We start from the raw sequence: 19,581 nt of genomic DNA on the forward strand, positions 1-19,581 counted from the left end.
TCCTTCATTTTCTCGTAAAACATAAACAGCTTATTTTTGGGCGCCCAATTTGAAAATGTTCAAATTATTGCTTAAATTATTGTTAATTTTTGTTTTTATAATTTATCCTTTATAATTTTTCCAATATCACAAATTTTAATTTCACTGATAATTTTTGGAATATTCAAGGCATCAGTGTAAAAATTCCGTGCAATTTAAACGCTCTAACCCTGAAATACTTGATACATCAGCAGCTACGAAGCCATTAGCTCTGAGCGAGGCTTTTTGCTTGCAACACAATTCAATAAAATTGAATGGCTTGGCTTTATGTAAAGCTTAATTTAATAATTGCTAGTTGTTTAAATTATAATCATATTAATTCTTAGTGCTGGAATGAATGAAAAAGGGAAAACTAGAACTTTATGAAGTCAAAGAGAGACAGAGAATCTCTTTCTGAATCTCTATGGAACCAAAAGTCTGCTTGGATCTGAGCATCTTCCAAGTTTGAGCTGAATAACGGATCGATAAACCATAAACCGATGAAATTTGTATTCTTTCTCTTTCTCTTTTCTACATTCAGTCATCTTTAATCATGCCTTTCTTTCTCTGTCTTACTCTTTCATGATTTTAGCTGATTTTTACCAATCACTCAGCGATTCAACTCAAAACCTGTGAACCATCTTACTTGGACATTGTATACAAACACTGTCATTGCTTTTACCAAGAGTCAAAAACCGTTTCCTTTTTATTTGTTTTATTTCAAATTATTTTCGTGTTTAAAGGATAATTCAAACAGTGAATCAACCATGTTAGGATTAAAAAGTGACATTTTTACATTTTAATTGGTGACCAATCAATACAAAATTGAAGTCAGCTTCGTTTAAGAGCTCAATTCACTCTTATAGTTTCTCTCTTTTGGTTTCGTGGTTAAAAATATTTCTTCTCATTTGGCTTTCAACATTGGCTTCCATTGCAGTGTTTTGCTTGCTTTGTCTGTGGTATGCTCATCCTAAAGTAAATTTTTCGATAAAAATGGTGTACAAAATTGCATTTTTATCTGATTAGTTGATTAATTAACCTAGTGATCTCGCTATTATATTTAATGTATCTACCTTCATCGATTTTTCAACCTATTTGTTTGCCTATTGATGGCCCTAAAGATGCTGACAACAAGTGATGAACCAGCATCTAAAGGTTTATTATACCTCGAGAATTGTTTCTTGCCATCAATTGTAACTAACAACTATCAGGAGACTGGTGGTCATCGAAATAGCCTACCAATGAACCAAGAAACATGGATTGTTACAATTTCAAACAATTTTTATAAAGCCAATTAACTCAATCAACTCTCCTGTTATACACCAATATTTTACATTGTTTATTTATTTACATTTATTTACTAACATTGTTTTGTTTTTGATGAATTGGTTTTAGGGAAAACAAAGAAACCAATCATTCAAAAAAGGAGACAACCCAATAAAGTGAAAGTTACCTGAAAATGTATATCAATAGGATTGGACAGGCCATTCAAAAGATTCAATTACCTATCCGTTTCATCCTGTTGATGAGACATTGTCTCAGTAACTAGCCTGCTGTATTTTATTGTTGACATTTTAACCAATTTCATCTTGTTGATTCCACAACCAAAGAATTTCAATTGTGACCCATTCACTATACAGATTGCATCTTTATTACCAACCTAATAAGGATATTGAGTTGGCCGAATCGCATAATATGACACCGTTAATATTGATGTCTAGTCTATGGTGATTTCAACTGACCAGAGAATTAGAGACAAAAAATGAATACATCTTTTGATTGGAGTAGGGAATAGGATTAAGGTTTAACCAGAAAAAAGCAATCAAGCAATCATTTACTGTGGCAACTCAAGGAAAGCAATCAACACAAAAGCTCACCAAAAAGGAAACAAGTATCATCCATATCACCCTTAAACAATTGAATTGTATCTACGTTAATACATCATTAGGTTAAAAACAATCTACTTTTTAATAAAATCAAATATGGCTCATCATTACCATAGGAGACAGATGAGACAAATAGCCGAGGCTCAAGCTAAAGCCGGAGAATCAGGATCATCCAGTGGTGCAACTGCTGGTGCAAGTGCCGAGGAACAACCAACCCATCCTAATATAAACGATGTTGTTCGCATCGAGGACTGGAATCCAAATCAAATTGTCTATAGAAAGGTATTAATGAATATTAGATTTCATTCCGAGCTATCAAGTTGCCAGTTATTAAAGTCAATTTTACAAATAACCTCATCAAGCTACAATAGATTGACTTAAACCACTTGTGTTAAACATGATATAGATACACAATTAGGAATCAATCAGTGGACCACTTGTCCAATGGATAATTTTATTATATTATTTTCCTTTGGAAATAAGTTTCAATCCCAAAACTGACGAGCAAACTCCAAGTTATTATCTAGACGGCAGAAAAAATTGAATGGTTTATATAAAATGAAACCATAATTACCCAGTTGTTTATAATTACTATTATGTAAACATCATGTTTAACTATTGTATAATTGATCAAGTTTATTACTAGCAATCTGATTAAGTGGAGAATTACAATCTACATGTTAACCAGTAGGTTAGCATGTAGATTGTTGGAGCTGAAATAATTTACATTTCGTATTATTTTCACCTTTGTTCAAATATTATTGCAGACTTTAGATTCTGGCTTGAAACAATTCCCAGTTATTTAGACAATTAACTAATTTAATTTTATGCTCAATTTTCAGATGGAAACTGTGATCGAGAAAATGCAAGATGAACAATTTGGAGTTCCCGTTAAAACCGTTAAAAGCTTCATCTCCAAAATCCCAAGCGTTTTTACTGGTGAGTGAAAATCATGTATTATGATGATTAATTTGGCTGTTTATTTTGCCTGTAAGTTCTTGATTGATGATACATTCAAATGTAGGAGATCTTTTCAGAGCAGATTGTTTCTTTACTCCACATGATATAAGATTTTCAAGTGAACACAAATAACAACACCAAACAACCTAAATTGTCTAATAGCGTTAATTAATTATTAGTACACTTTTATAGATTACCAATGATTTATTAATCCAGATTAAGCTTATCAGTCTTTATAAACACACAGGAAAGGCTTAATCTCAACCATCCAACTATAGTTTGATTTCAATGAATCATTGAATAATTCATCGCTCATTCCTCATCAGCTTACTCTTCACCATCTTACCCATATTGATATTAATTTGAGCAATGTTTCAATTCAACAATTTAGACACACAAATTTTTTAATGACAATCCGTTTCAATATTATTTTGACACAAAAATCAGTTTTTCAATTGTATTTCAAAAAACATTGAGTTGAAATATTTCATCCGTTTGCATTGAAAAATGAAATCATTTCAATCGGAAGCTCAATTGTAATGAAGCAAAATAATTACAAGAGATATAATGTTAATACAAATTAGAGTCAATTATTTTTCTAATTCCTTGCCATTTTTGTGTGTTCAATAGGAAATATCATTATTAAAATAGGAACCAAATAATACTCTCACGAGACTATCGTACAACATCATTATCCTGATCATTGTTGTTATCCTTTATTATTTTAAGTGTGGTTCCTTGTTGTTAAGGCTAAATTATTGTCGTCTATAACAAGACAAATAACATCAGCTGATGTTAACCTTTACCCTCGATCTACTTATAAACTAGGTCAATAGTCTTATTGTAGGTTTTATTTTGATATTACATGCAATATTTATGAACAGGCAAAGAAGGGTAAACTGTATTTTAATAATATCGATTTTTCGTTACTCTCATAATGTTTGATAATATTTTAAACTTGAAATATTGACCAAGAATATTGAAAGACCAACAAAATCAGCAATTCAGTTTACTAGGAATAATGAATGATAAAAAATTGAGTCACTTGTTCAAGTTTCTCAAGACTGGCTGGTCTTTAAGGTTGATTATTGTGATGATTATGATGTTGATGATAATGAAGATGAAAAAAGATGACGAGTAAAATAATGAGAAAAAATGTTGCAAAGGTCAGAAAGAATCAATATTTGTAAATCAAAAGGATGTCTTAGGTCAGAGAGAATGATGAAAACAAGAAGTAGAGATGAAGAGAGATGAAAAGAGATGGAAAGATGATGAGGATGAAAGAATGTATATGATGAAGAAGATGAAAAGGGAATGAATTTTGTCTACTCGACTGTTTCTATTTTATCGATCCAAAGAGTCAATGAGAAAAAAACGAAGCAGGAAAAAAAGGTTCATTTTCTAACTTCTTCTGTCTTTGGATGAACAATGACAATCCAGAATGATAAATTAGGTATGAATATGCTTTTCACCAGCAATTACGTCTCTTTCCGATTTAACTACAGATTCATTGAACCCTTTAATTGTTTAAATTAATCTCGCCCCAATTGCTGAACACACAATACAAGGTAAAATCTGTAAAAATATTCAACAACCATTTGATTTACAAATGATTCACTTGCATAAGTGTCTATGAATTATCACAGACCTTCAATCAATCAAAATAATCCATTCCAGTGTTAATCAGTAGTCGTCAAGATTTTGCTTTTTTAATACAACATTTACATTCAACATTTTTGATTCAAATATTATATTACAATGTGTTTTATTATCCGATAAGCTTAAGCTACTTTAACCTTTATGCAGTTCATTGGCAACCATTTTTTCATCTCATGAAAACATCTTTTACATTGAAAACTGTAAATCCTGCTAAAAAATGCTCCATTACAAGGGAATCAATCTTGAAAATATCAGAATTTTTCCAATCATGAAGAGTATTTTCAATGTTCATCCTCCAAATATTAATAATAATAAACCAAATATTAAGCTAATGTAAAAATTATTTCATGTAATTTTTGCCTTCTTATTAATAGATGATTTTTTCAATTTTTGACGATCAGTTAATCATTTCTTTATGTTTGTATTGTGAGGATTCCGAGACCAAGAATTGAAATAATGAGAAATAATTATGAGAATCTAACTCTATGCTTCTATCAATGTTAGTAATGTTTGTAAACCTCCAGAGCTAATTGTTTAACACTAATTACTCCAGTATTCACCATTACTGTCATCATGAGATTGTTGATTTTCGGCTAATCAGGCCAGTTCGATTCATCTAATCTGGAAAAAAAGTCAAGTAACAGTTTGATTTTTATCATCCATTCAACTAAACGTTACTCTAGATCAATTGAACCCCATTGATTGTATCTATCAATTACATTTTACTTCACATGAAATTCATTTGATTTTAATAAATTAATGAGAGTTGTTACAAATTGCTCTCCTTTCGCACTGATTGCAATCAATTTTTGTTAATAAATGTTTCTCATCTAATCCCATTAAGTTGATTCCTACAGGTAAAGCCATCAAGTATGAATACTGATAAAATGTAAAAAGGATCAATGTATGAAAAGAAACAAAACAAAAATTATTTGACAATGATAAATGAAGTTGATAGGCTGAGTCAATATTTACCTTAATCATGTCTCTTCATGTTGATCCTTGAATATATACAAGAGAAGAAAAAAAAATCAATGACTTGAAATATTAATAGAAACAGGCAAAAATATGTAAATATAATGAACAATTTGATATCAATTACAATTCATTTGCATTGGCGTCTTTTCATTCACTTTTGTCAAATTGCTCCTCAAGTTAAATTACCATTTTCAATAATTAATGAACCATTTCTAAATTGGTATCTTCACAAGTGTTGATCATGAATAATCTTGAGATATAAATTTCAAAATGACAGTGAAATTGATTCCATAAATACACGATTACATGAAATACAAACAAATAGCCAACTTGAATATCAACATTGCACCAGAATATCAATTTTCAAAGAAAGTAAATCATGAATTAATTTGTTATTTTGTTTCATTACAGGTAGTGATTTGGTAACTTGGATGATGAAAAATTTAGATGTTGATGATCAAGTGGAATGCTTACATTTGGCCAATTTAATGGCTGCTCATGGTTATTTATTTCCTATTGATGATCATGTTTTAACTGTGAAAAATGATTCAACCTATTATCGCTTTCAAACACCATATTTTTGGCCTTCCAATTGTTGGGAGCCTGAAAATACCGATTACGCTGTTTACCTGTGTAAACGAACCATGCAGAACAAGACTCGCCTTGAATTGGCCGATTATGAAGCTGAAAATCTTGCCCGATTACAGAAGATGTTTTCACGAAAATGGGAATTCATATTCATGCAAGCCGAGGCTCAAGCAAAGTAAACCATTTTTAACCCAATAAAAAGGATCCAACCATTTATTAGACTGACAATGAAAGATATATTATAAAATTAAAAGGCCAAAATCAGTCATCGCCATTAGCTTCATCTATATTGTCATTTACAAAATCATTTTTCTTCTCACAACATCATTATTATCACATCATATTGTGCATAATATTCAATCATTTACAGAATAGACAAACATTTTCGTCTCTCATCCCACAAAGGAATTCATGTTTCTATAAATCTATCCTCAAATCTTATTGTGTTATTATGTTAATATTAGTAGTGATCAAGTTCACAATTGAATTATTGAAGACATGTACCATGAAATAATGTCAGATTTGAAAAATGTATTTTCTCTGGTCTCTTTCATTGGGAAATTTCCCTTAATTTTCAATTTAATATTTCTTTATAGCTTAGTCCAGTTCCAATTTGACAAATTTCCTTATATCTTTCATTGTCATTTTTTCCTTCGAAACTGATCTGCAATGAAATTTAACCAAACAATCGAGTTAACCACAATTTATTTTCTTATCCACAGAGTTGACAAAAAGCGTGATAAACTAGAGAGGAAAGTATTGGATTCCCAAGAAAGAGCGTTTTGGGATGTTCATAGGCCAGTGGTGAGTTAATTGTTTGGTTAATCAGGTTGATCCTGATAATTTTGTAATTTTCTTTTTACCCTGTCTTAACCATGTTAGCCTGGATGTGTAAATACAACTGAAATTGACATTAAAAAAGCTTGTCGCATGAATAAACCTGTAAAAAGTATAAAAGTAAGTAAATGATCATTTCATTATTTTCCAAGTAAATTATCTTCTTTCTACTCAATTTCACTTTAATTAATCTCATTTTCTTATTCTCTTTACAGCACGTGACTTCATCATCTGGTGGTCGATTAAGTCCAGTTAGTGAAAGTGCTAAATTGGAGTTACAGAGGAAAGAAGTTGATTATCTTCGAATACGTTTAGAGCATCGAATTGGTGGAGTTAAATTGAGTAAAGTTGCTGAAACTTATTGCACTTATTTTGATCAATGGGCTGAATATGATCCATTTATAACTCCTCCTGAACCATCAAATCCATGGATTAGTGATTCAAGTGACTTCTGGGAACTGGAACGTCAAACGTAAGCAGATAAATCGATCAAATAACGTCTCCATTGTATGAAAAGTGTATTTTTAGCAGGATAACTTGTTTTACTTGGCAGACCTTTGTTTGATTTTACCTTTTCATTTTATCATTGGCAATGTTTCCCAAATCATCAGGTTGATACATCCAAATGAAACCTTGAGATAAACAGCTTCAGGCAACATGAACATTATTAATATCAGTTGGATTGATTACACAGATCTTACTTAATATCAATTGTATTTCTCAAGTTTACCCATTTACCTGGTTTCCTATTTAAAATCTTTGCCGTCGCAATCAGCAAAGACGATAAATCAATTATAAATAGATTTACTCTGATGAAATATCAATTTGATAATAAAAAATTAGTTCATTGGATAACATTAGATGAGTAAAAGATGTTAAAATCAAAGAGTTAAGAGATTCTTTACTCTTTGGGTAAAAATGTAAAAATCATTTGCTTTAAAGCAAACAGTTGATGTTGAGTTAACATTGAAAATTTACAATTTAAATTTACTGTTTGAAACATTAATTTAAAAATTTTCAAATGTAAACATAATTAACATAATCATATTCCTAATATTCAAGTAGTCATTTGATTTTAATTTGTTTACCACTTTACCAAATTAACCCAGGTTGAGACACTATTAGTGAGTTTACTTAGCTTGGAAAATATTGAAAATTGTAAATTAAATCAAAAACAGGACATTGATTGTTGATTACCGTTAGTGCAGTTACACTCTTTTCATGCAAAAAATAATCCAAGGTTGATTGATGTCAGTGATTCTGTGTATTTTTAAGTTTATTTGATTGAAAAATTTTCTTTATTCATTACAGGAAAGACGTTCCATGTCGCCGAGTCCGTCGCTGGGCTTTCTCGTTGAAGGAGTTGTTAAGGGATCCAGCTGGACGTGAACAGTTCATGAAATTTTTGGAGAAAGAGTTTTCAGCCGAGAATTTAAAGTAAGCCATGTTTTAATTGTCAGTCAATCATTATCAAAGTAAACCAAGCTGAAGGAATCAGACAAAACCCAAGAAACTGAAGAGATCAAGATATATTTCCATGAAGTGCCTCACAAAATCAATGAAACCATCTTAAGTGGTTAAAAATGTTATATTTATATGAATATATTTTCCCCGGAATATCTCTTTATGTCTAGATTTTCAATAAACTGAGCTTAATCGTTTCAAGTGATAAAAACGGAATCAGATTAGTAATCAGTAAAACCTGGTTAAATTATCTTTAGACTATTATTGTTCATATCAACTGGTTAACTGTAAAGGCATCTGGGGGTCTTTTGAGCATTTAATTCTTATAATTATTGTAATTTATTATTACTATTATCATGTAGTATTATTGAGATTGAATGGTGAAATGAATAGGAAGCTCTTCTCAGAATTGTATGCCAATTGATAAAGAAACCTTTAATAATGATCAGTTTCACGTGTAAATTGTATGGATTCAATTTAATATAAATATGTATTGATTGATTGATTGAAGACTCTTAAAGGTAAATAGCTAAATAAAGAAATAATTGTCTCATTCATAACAAAATTGAGACAATTTATCTAGACTCGTTTCAATTACTTCATCTTGATCCATTGTTTGTTTTGTCTGTTCACATGAAGTTTCAAATATATCATGAACGCCAATTTATTCTGATATGATTGACTAGCAAATTGTTATTGTCAATTGTCATAAACATTAACTAAAACAATCTCAAATATGTTAACAATTATGAAGGGTTAAGATTAACATTTTAAAAATTATCATTAATCAGCTTGATCATTAATTATTGTCTTTTCCCTCATTAGATTCTGGGATGCTGTACAAGAATTAAAATGTGTTCACTCAAAAGATGTTGCAGCCAAAGTTCAAGACATCTGGAATGAATATCTTGGCACTGGTGAGATATTGTTATTGTTGTTGATTCTGTTTGGATAAATACTAATTTGTTTAATTATCTTACAGAGGCTAACTGTCCAATCAATATTGATTCCAAATCATACGAAACAAGCAAGAAAAATATGGAAAATAAACCCAAAAGTCGCTATATTTTTGATGAAGCTGCTGGCCATGTTTACCTTTTAATGAAAAACGATAGTTATCCAAGATATCTGCGATCTGAAATGTACAAAGAATACCTTAGTGGGACAAAGAAAAAGGTAACACTAACTAGACGAAGTAGAAAGAGTTAATCATTAATCAATTTATTTTTAAACATAAACTTAAATTAGAAACAAATTCAATGGCAATTGATCTGAAAAACAAAAATTTACTGATAATGAGAAATAGTCAAATCTAATGCAAAAACTAAACTAAAACACTAATTCTTAGCTGATAATCATAACAATAATATTAACACTTAATAGTAATTAACTAAATAATCTAAATATATTTAACTACAATTAACTAATTTTAATGATAAAGTCTAGTCTAACAGCTAATTCCAGTCAAAAGGTCTAATGCTTTTATCCATTGAGTTGGTAAAGTAAAACTTAAAAACGTTTTTCTTATTTTTCTCAATCAAACGGTAAAATTTAATTCTGATGATTTTAATCATGATTTCATATTTAGTATTTATTTTCTTTCTTTTCTTTTCTCTTTCTCTCTATTTCTTTCTTTTTATCTTTCTTTTGCTTTTTTTCTGTTCATATCCAATTCTTATATTTCAATTCGTCTTTTAATTTGTAATTAACCTGATTGCTAATCATGTAACTGCTTGATTGCTTGTTGTCTTTTCTGTAACTTTTCTCATATTTAGACTTCTGTGAAAGGAATTCGTGGTGTAATAGCGTTCGGAGCCAAAAAAGTCGGAGATCAGATCGCTTTAACCGCTGCCAATACCACAACCTCCCTAAACTAAGTCAACACTCCTCATTTCCTAACCATCAACAATTGAAGCCTTCCAGAACAATTAACATGTTAAAAGACGAGAAAATCAGAGAAAGCAAAATCAAGTGTCTTTCTGTTTAAACAGATAACATAATTTTGATGATGATTCATTCATCTTTTTCATCTTCCCTGCTAATCTCCCAAACCTAGCCAAATCAGCCGTTTAAGATTCACATGAAAGCAAAAAGCGCAGAGAAAGCAAATACTCAAATGTTATTTCTTTCTCTCTTTCCATCTCCAGCCTGAACATTTCATACTGAACCTCATCTTATTTTAAAACCATTAGGAATGAATAGCATCATTTCATTATTCATAATCTTGTTTCCTTGGAAAAAATGACGATTACAGAAGAAAATATGAAATGAAAGTCAGACTCAACTGAACACCAGAAAATGATTCATCAAAACGCTCTCCATGTTATCTGTTAACCGCTTTTTGCTCTCTCCGAACTTGTACCCGAACTTGAACCCAACACCTCCCGCTTATAAAAAACGCTATTACATGTTGAGGGAAAAATGCTTTGCTCAAAAAGGTTCGATTACTTGGCTTACCTTTTATTCCTCCAACCAACTCCAAAAATCCTCACAAAAACACTGACACTGAACACTAAACACACTCAACCCAAACACAACCCAAAAAACCCAAAAACACTATCCATCATCCAAACCCAATTTTGCTAACCCTAAAATTTGCTATTTGTATGTGCGTATGCTTAGTTTCAATGTAAATATGCCTTGGCTTTGTTAATCTTTTCCTTTCCTTCTCATTTTTCATTTCCTTTTTTTTACTTTTGGATTGAATGTTTAAACCAATAGTTGAAACTGACCCTAAAGCTGACCATCATCACTGTGGTCATTAAGATCTAGAGATACAATTAGCTTTTTCTGGCCATCTTTTAATCTCCTGCTGTGAAAGGTTTACACAAATAAACACATAAACCTTTCATATTTACTTTCGTTTGCAGTTGAATGTTGAAAATGTTTACAACTGTACAACAATCATCATTTATTATCACGATGATTAAGGCTGAGTTATTTCAAGATTCACTACAAATTAAATTTTCACTCTTCCATGTTTCACTTGGTTTAAACCAATTCAATCCTTTGATTAATTTTTCCTCTTGAGTTGTTTCTCCTTCATTTATCTGCTTTCAACCCTTTGGGCAACTTACCATTTTTCAACTTTTAATTCAACAAATGAAATGCTCTTTTTTTACTTCTCACTTTTCATCTAATTGTTCAATCATTACCGTTGATAGTAAATCCACTGTTTTACATTAATATCTTATTTTAACTCGTTTCTAACATTTAGATTAATGTATTTAAATATATCTTTTCAATCAGTTTGAAAGGCAAAAAGTTCATACCAAAATTGGCCCAAATTCAATATGAATTGTCATCAGAGGACAAATTGGATTGAATTTGCCTTTTCAAATGATTGATTAGTTATTATCAATAGTTTTGCACTTTCTAATTTCATTTTTGATAAACTGATTCAATTTTCCTTCGCACATTAATCACACTTTAGATCACTTTTCACACTCACAATCACAAACGATTCACACACAATTTGAAAAGCCGTTTTAATTCGATCAGATACAACTTTTCAATAAATTTCCAGGTTAATCATTACATAATAAACTTTAATCAAGCAATTAAATAAGCATTTGATTAAATACACAGAAAGGAAAAGATTTACCTGATCAAGGCTTACTTTGTGCACATACACATACACAATCACATCTCACACTCACATCTTACATTAATTACACTAATACCTGTTTCCATGTTAATTACTGTTTATTAATTGTTATCTCATTTCTCTGTTTCTTCATCATTACAGCACAGTAACCGTTTCATTCCCAAACTACCAAGTTTCAATGTTTAAAATCATCCAAAACCAAACAAATATGGACTGTGATCACAGCTGACCCTTTCAGTTACAACAAAAGTCAAAACCAGACCAATTTAACCAGAGATTTGGACAAAGCTGACATTTCAAGAATCAAAATATCATCGTAAGACTAAAAACCATTTTGAAGAGAAGCGCCGAATAGAGCAGCTCAATTGTTGCGATACAATTATCTTGATTGTCCATTAATCTGCCCAGTAAATATCATTATCAATCATCAGATGAAAAATGCTACAAATTTTAGAGCCATACTTTCAACTGATTAATGAGAAGCCCAATAATAATACCAAAGCCAATAATAATTGAATAATAATTCCAATAACGAGAAGCAAGTGTGCAATTAACTAATAACACCTCAACGTTCATTGACTGTCCTCATCCTCACCAATATCATCAGCAGAAGCTGTAGTAAGACTTATTTTGCCAATCAAAGACTCAACACGATTAAACCTCAACCAAAAACTGTTATTGACTAATTGTGGACCACTGGTTAATGATCTTTTTTGCTTCATTCAAATAGTCACCTCCATCATCCTCATCATCATCCGTGTTATCCTCACTATCTATATCATTTCCTCATTTTCCTCTTCTCGTCATCTCTATTTTATCCAACAACACTCATCTTCATCTTAAGTTCATCTTCATCATGGTATTTCTTCGTCTCCTCCTGTTTGTAAAATGTAAACTCATGCCAATTTCAACCTTTTTCATCTCCCAAATCATCCTGATGTAATTGTATTATAATCAGACTCATTGACCTTAAGATTTCATCAAATAGTTGACTACATTTTCATGATGACAGTAAAAAGTAAATGAGTCACAAATATATATTTAACGGAAAAGATCTAATTGAATGGATAACAATGAAACGACTCAAAACTGAACCCAAAAACTGAAAATAACTCAAAATAACCAGATTGAAGTTTAGGTTAAAACAAAAAACAACATAAATGTGAGACTCAATTGTTGAAAAGCCAAACGTCTCAAAATAGTCGATCTCTAATAATAATAAAAGTAATTTTAATTTTGTTTTCCAAATAACAATCAATTTGTTTCAATTATTATGGGAAATATATCATTTCTGGATCACAACATTTACCATCGATTTACAAAATCACTTGAAACTGAATCAAAAGGATAGGAAAATATTAAGATGACTTTTCTTCACTCTTTTTTCATATATCACAAGATATCTCAATTTACCTTCAATTTATGCAATTGACAGTTGTTAGCATAATTCCCCAGTTTATCATGAAAATAATTGAAAAACTCAATTTGCTGAAAGGCTGCCATTTGCTTTTCAATTGCAAAAATACTTTAAACCATTAACAAGGCTTATTGATTGTTAACTAATCAATTATCGTTGTTATCCAACTACAATTATCAAGTGTTTAAATCATAATCTGATCAGTTGAAATCAATCAAGAATTAAATGGACGAATAAGCCTTTTCCGTTTTGGCATCGCTTCAAGGTGTAATTACTATTTTGGGATAATCTACTTTTTTGGTCACTTTTCATTTTTTTGCAGTTGCTTTGAACAACAGATTAAGGACAATTAAAGATTAATCAGTTTACAGAATTAGAAAAATGAACTGATTAAAAGTAAATCTCATTTGTTTCTCAGCTTTTACGTGTTTGCTTTAAATAGGAAAAGAGTTGATTAAATGGTTTCCATTGATATTTATCTTTAAACTCTTTCATTTACCTCTCGATTCTTGTTGATTGAATTAATTTTTTTCTGGTTAATCTTAACCATCGTCTTCATCTAAGCCAATTAATCAGTAAATCTCTTGTAATATCATCTCTTTACAAGCCATTGATCCTTGATCTTGAGGCTTCATTTTGCCTCTGTAATAATCATTTACAAATATTTTTGTTGATATATTATATTATACATCGAATTGCTTGATTTGATTACTTTATTTATCTCGATTAATATTAATCTTTAACTCAATCAACTCTGATTTATAATTATAAACCCAGCATTCTTGTCCTTGACTTGATCTTTTCAAGGCAAAGTAAAGTCATTGCCATTCAATCAAATAGTTATCCTAATATTTACCACAATATTTCAACCTTTTTTCCCCGATTTATCCACTTTTAACCTTTCAATTGTAACTATTGATGTAATTAACTCAATGATTGAACATCGATTCAAGCCTTAAGAGTGATTCAGTTAATTATCTTCTTTCAATTTTATTTGATTTCAACTGAAATTTTATTATGTCACTGGTTAGAAAGTTCATTAATCTATTGATTGCTCATCTAAACACTTAACAATCCAATCGGATTTACTTGTGTTTCAATTCAATTTACATGCACACCAAGTTTATCAACTGTGAACTTGAGAGTGTTAAATGTTGATTCCTTTCATCACAATGACCTTATAAACTTGACTCTTATTCGTGATTAGATCCAAATATCATCAGATTATTAGACTTTGTATTTAATCTTGATTAACGCGATTAAATTATGATACAATTTCAATCAAATATGTAAAATAATGAAAATATTGATTTTGAAAAAACCTCTCGCTTAAAGTTTACATTACTGTTAGCGGTAAACCAGAAAACCATGACAACCAATTTTCAAACGGTCAAATTGAATCAATTTTTTTGATTTTTTGATTCAATCATTTTTTATTTTGATTTTTAATTCTATCGCTTTGTTTATTTAAATCAATTTCATTCGTTAATTTATCTTGTGTCACTTTCAAAGAGTAATGTAGAAGAGACTGCGATAGATGAACATAAACGACTATTTAATATGTATAACAATAGGTGGCGCAAAAGAAAGAGTCTCTTTCTTTTCTCTTTCTTTTTAATTATTGAAAAATTGTATTTTAAACAATTAATATTGTACTTTCCAAAAAGAAAGAGAAAAGAAAGAGACTCTTTCTTTTGCGCCACCTATTGTTATACATATTAAATAGTCGTTTATGTTCATCTATCGCTCTCTCTTCCTCCTTACTCTTTGGTCACTTTACATGATCATCAGTCGTAGGACTGGTTTTTCAACCGGTTTACTGGTTTGCGCTCAACTCAACATTGTACTTCTGTAACCAAAGAAAACATGGAGAAGAAACTTGGTTGATTGGATTGCTTGTGTTTAAAAATCTTCATTTCCTAATTAAATTCAGCTGAATTTATTTGCTTTCATAAGATCACCATTTAATCCTTTTTTAGCACAAACATTAGTTGTCCATCTTTGATAATCTTGCTGACTATCTCTCAGTTCATCGTGTTACAGAGAAAGCTTTACTTTTTCCTTCAAGATTACTTTCAATTTTAAATTGAAAACAAAATTATATATGACATCTTCATGGCATCTTCACCATCAACTTTATCATCGTTCCAATCACCAACATGATCATTAACCTGTTATTGGCAATATTTCGTAAGAATCTTCTACCTGATATAATCATGACAATTTCTTGAGTCCTAAGATTTTGATAAAAAGGGGAAATCTTTTGGATTGGAACACCTGACTTTTAGATTGAAACACCTAAGAGTTGCCGTTGATAATTAAGCTAATTCAATTATTAATTAGATTTATTTCTGGCATATTGAAGGAGAAGACAATATTTTGAAATGACACTTGATTATTAACTCTAAGAACTACAATGAAACCTTCTATTAAGAAGGTTATTCCAAGTTGTTTACAATTCATATTTATTGCTTTCCATAGATTGGCGAATAGAGATATCGATGCTAACGATGGAATTGTGTATAATTATCAGACTCAGTGAAATCATTCTAATCAAGGCTGTTCACTCAAATCCAAGGATCTTCCGAGTTGTATTTATTTTGTATACTCATTCACGTTCCGTGGTCATGTTTACATCAAGGTGATACATTCCGTCGACCCATCTAACACAGTTCAATAAATAACTGATGTATCAAGGAAAGGAAAAGCATGACAATATTCATCTTCTTCCTTGTGTATTTTTTGCGATAGACCGATGGTTGAATGGAGTGCAAGACTGTTGACGATAACAATTTACATTAAACAAGCAATCAAAACACTTTTACTGAATTGAAACAGGCAACCTCCTAATGTTTTACCAGATGGATTAAACGTTTTGAGGAAATCAAGATTACATTTGATTACACCACAAAAATTGTTAATAATCATGAATGATGAATGATTAGCACAATAAACCTAGACAAAAGTGAATTGAGAAAGTAAATGCAAAAGTAGAGTCAAACAGCATTCACTTCAGGCACTGATTAATTGACAGCAAATGGACGGGAGATAAACGGATAACTGACGTTGATTAATGAATAATCAAGCAAATTTAACAGTCCAATGATCAGAACATTTCAAATTATTGATTGATTGGTCGTTAAATAAAAGTAATGGCCGAACAGCATCGTCTAAAGTGCGACTAAAATGGCGAGATGAAGAGACAAGATTAACCAAAATGATTGGACAATCCGATTATTTGATCAGATTTTTCTTTATTTTTCTCTCTTAAATCTAACCTTATAGCAGTCGAAATTAAATTAAATGGTTTACTTGGACGGTTAATGTTAATGGTGAAGTCAAAGTAGAGTGATAACTTGTTTCAGGTCATTTGTTATTTACTTTTGGGATCACAACCAAGAAACAGCATAAAACAAGATGGTAACTTGCAAAATGATTCGGAGGCCACTTTTTAATATGAGCTGATGTTAGGCTAGATGATGATGACCCATGGTTTTGTTTGGGTTAACTTTAAAAAAGTATGGCCTTAAGGTTTAAAGGCTTTCGGTTGGTGCAACCTTTCTGACCAGAAAATACATTTACAGTTGAAAAAAATAATGCATTATGATAAGACCTAAAAACTGTAGACGTTTATCCTTGGACAGATTTAAAACCGACTCGACCACATACTGTATACCCAAACCCGTCCTTTTGGGTTCAAACATGGATCAACAAAGTCATCTTGTTATCTTCCTTCTCATCTAACGTCTTCGTCTTCTTGGACTCTACTTGCTTTCAGATTGTCTTTTGGCTTACAATCATACAAAATCCTTGCTTTTGTAAATTTACATCATCGCGTAAATCATCTTATACCTTAACAACCTTTACTGTATTTACATCTCATGTGATTATTTCAATTCATTTTTTTCTTCATCTTCTTTTTTTCCTGTTTCATTTCTTACAAATTACTGCCATCGACCTGAGTAATTAACAAGTCAATAAACTATTCAGTTGATGGTAATTTCAAGCTGATAATTGTTTTTGGGTGAGAAGTAAAAATGAAAGATAAAAAAGCATCATTTTGAATTGACATCATTTTGTCTTTTTTATATCCATTCATTTGTACACATCAATTTTTACAAGTTTACTGTTGATGGTAATAATTACTTGATTGTAAGATTTTTATTGCTAAAGTAAAGTCAACAATTTAGCGTCTTAATATGAAGTGAACAGAAAGTTACGAAATGTAATTTGTTTGATTTAAGCTTGTAGTTGATTAAACTTTGAATCTTGTGGTGTTTAAAAAGTGCATATCAACCATGTTAACAAGTGAAAACAATCACAATAAATAGTCAATGCTATTACACGTGATTGGAATTGTACGAACACACAATCAACAATTACAATTGACTTAGTCACTAATCACTTGTGGCTTGAAAGATTTATCAATTGACCATTTTTAAACAAATCAACAAACCATGGAGTTAAGTGAATCTAAAAATCTGGTTAACGATGGGTTAGCTTGAAAAATTGGAGTCAATCTGGTGCAAGTCTACTTCAATTGGATAGTCAACCAATTTTCTGGTTTTCTCGAAGAGCTTCATTTTTGATTAAGGTACATGTTTAATCGCAAAAAGGTAATTGAAAGTTGATCAAGAAATGTTGTGAATGAATCTTGTAATCCAATTATGTTGAATTTAATCTTAACAACAAAAATTGAGCGCTTTTTGTTTTACGTTGAAGAGTTGAGCGCTTTAAGTGTGTTTAAGTCTCATTGGGAAATATTTAATCGCAATCTTTGATACCAGCTTTTTTTTAACAACAATCAATATAATCTTCTTAATTTTTGTGCTAGTTGTCAGAACGCATAAAACTCCGCCTGATCAGATAAAGCGATTACTAAATCCCTCCTTTCATTTCTGTGTCTATTTAGCTTCTTCTTCTCTTTCTTCGTGCCACATTATTCTTTCTTCCTTATCTTCTCTCTTCCTTCTTGCTCTTCTTCAACTTCTAGCAACTTCAATTTCAATTTTAGTTTATCGCCAACACTCGTTCATCTTGTGTATATTTTTGTATTTACTTATTTTTCACCAAACTCACTGACTTTACACACAAATATATTCATCTTTTATATATTATTTTAACTTTGACAAAATACTGTTGCCTTTGTGTTTGCTAATGAAACTGGATAACCAACGAATCTACCAAATTATCATCATCATGGACCCATTTTGATCTCGAAACACGACTTTTACCACCAAACATTTATCTTCTTCTCTCGACTGTTAAACCATACTGGACTGGTTAAAGTAATACTATGAATCCTTCACAAAGATCTTTACAATCAACTGAATCATCTACATCATTGGTATCACTATCACCTTCACTTAGTTCGTCTTCACCTTCCATTTCATCGGGACAATCTTTATACTTGGACTCAATGGATTCCGATTGTGCTAAAAGTGAAATCTCATCACCTTCATCTCCACCGAGTTCTGATGACAACTTTGATTATCCACCAATTGATTTCTCAGTGTTGGAACAAAAATTGGCTGCCTTGGGGTTGAGTCGATACACTGTATATCCTTCCGCTTTGAAAGGTCGACGAAGTTTAAATAGTCAGTCAAGTTATTACTCTTCTGAGGAAGATGATGATGAGGTGTTTATGGTTATCACGAGAAATGGTAAAAAGCAATATCGACGTCCACCAATGCTCAGAAGTAAATCCCTGAAAACCGAATTAACGCCACCAGAGACACCAAAGAAAAAGATGGTTCGCTTTGCCGACGCTTTAGGCCTTAAATTTGAAAATATCCATTGGATAAGCCAAGATGAATTACCAATTATTCCAAAATCTGCATATCAACATCTTAAATTATCAGAAGCCGAACAAAAAGTTTACATCTCGGTGACAATATAAATCACTATTTTCTGTCAAAATCAAAATCTGGAGAGAACAGATCTTCTCAATTGTAATTAATTTTCCCCTTGTATCCATAGAAATCACAATTTATAAGTTTACATGAATAAACTTTTTTTTTACAAACAAAACAAAAATGTGTCAAACCTTTGTATAGAGATCAAAAGCCTCGTATTAACAACAAGACTTGAGGGAACTTGTCTTTGCGGATAAAAGACATACATAATTGTACCAATTGACAAAGTATCTAATCATATTTAAATTAGAC

At 30.8% G+C, this 19,581-nt stretch overlaps 2 protein-coding genes and 1 long non-coding RNA gene across 6 annotated transcripts; all 3 read left to right on the plus strand.

The window, feature by feature from the left end:
* Window positions 1–275: 275 nt before the first annotated feature.
* Window positions 276–13,251, plus strand: RSG7 (Regulator of G-protein signaling 7). 4 transcript variants are annotated; one of them, XM_089267967.1, is made up of 12 exons: window positions 496–977; window positions 1,414–2,186; window positions 2,747–2,843; window positions 5,913–6,264; window positions 6,812–6,893; window positions 6,972–7,046; window positions 7,142–7,398; window positions 8,238–8,363; window positions 9,216–9,307; window positions 9,373–9,566; window positions 10,166–10,828; window positions 12,139–13,251. In XM_089267967.1, the coding sequence occupies exons 2-11, from the start codon at window positions 2,001–2,003 to the stop codon at window positions 10,265–10,267; spliced, it is 1,563 nt and encodes a 520-aa protein (XP_089124093.1). In that variant the 5' UTR covers window positions 496–977; window positions 1,414–2,000; the 3' UTR covers window positions 10,268–10,828; window positions 12,139–13,251. The 4 variants fall into 4 exon arrangements, with proteins under 4 accessions (XP_089124090.1, XP_089124093.1, XP_089124099.1 ...); XM_089267964.1 differs by having other exon boundaries at window positions 276–2,186; XM_089267973.1 differs by lacking the exon at window positions 10,166–10,828 and having other exon boundaries at window positions 555–977.
* A 1,954-nt stretch (window positions 13,252–15,205) lies between these two features.
* LOC112539541 (uncharacterized) lies at window positions 15,206–17,414 on the plus strand. Its single transcript, XR_003083437.2, has 2 exons — window positions 15,206–15,604; window positions 15,896–17,414. It is a non-coding gene; the product is annotated as an uncharacterized LOC112539541 (long non-coding RNA).
* Window positions 17,415–17,475: 61 nt separating this feature from the next.
* LOC149094820 (uncharacterized) lies at window positions 17,476–19,450 on the plus strand. Its single transcript, XM_089268023.1, has one exon. The coding sequence runs from the start codon at window positions 18,711–18,713 to the stop codon at window positions 19,311–19,313; it is 603 nt and encodes a 200-aa protein (XP_089124149.1). The 5' UTR covers window positions 17,476–18,710; the 3' UTR covers window positions 19,314–19,450.
* Window positions 19,451–19,581: the final 131 nt, after the last annotated feature.

Source organism: Tetranychus urticae, chromosome 1 (genome assembly GCF_039701765.1).
Source record: "Tetranychus urticae isolate SD_2017Ah chromosome 1, NJAU_TeUrti_SD_1.0, whole genome shotgun sequence".
In the NCBI taxonomy this organism is placed as follows: Eukaryota; Metazoa; Arthropoda; class Arachnida; order Trombidiformes; family Tetranychidae; genus Tetranychus; species Tetranychus urticae.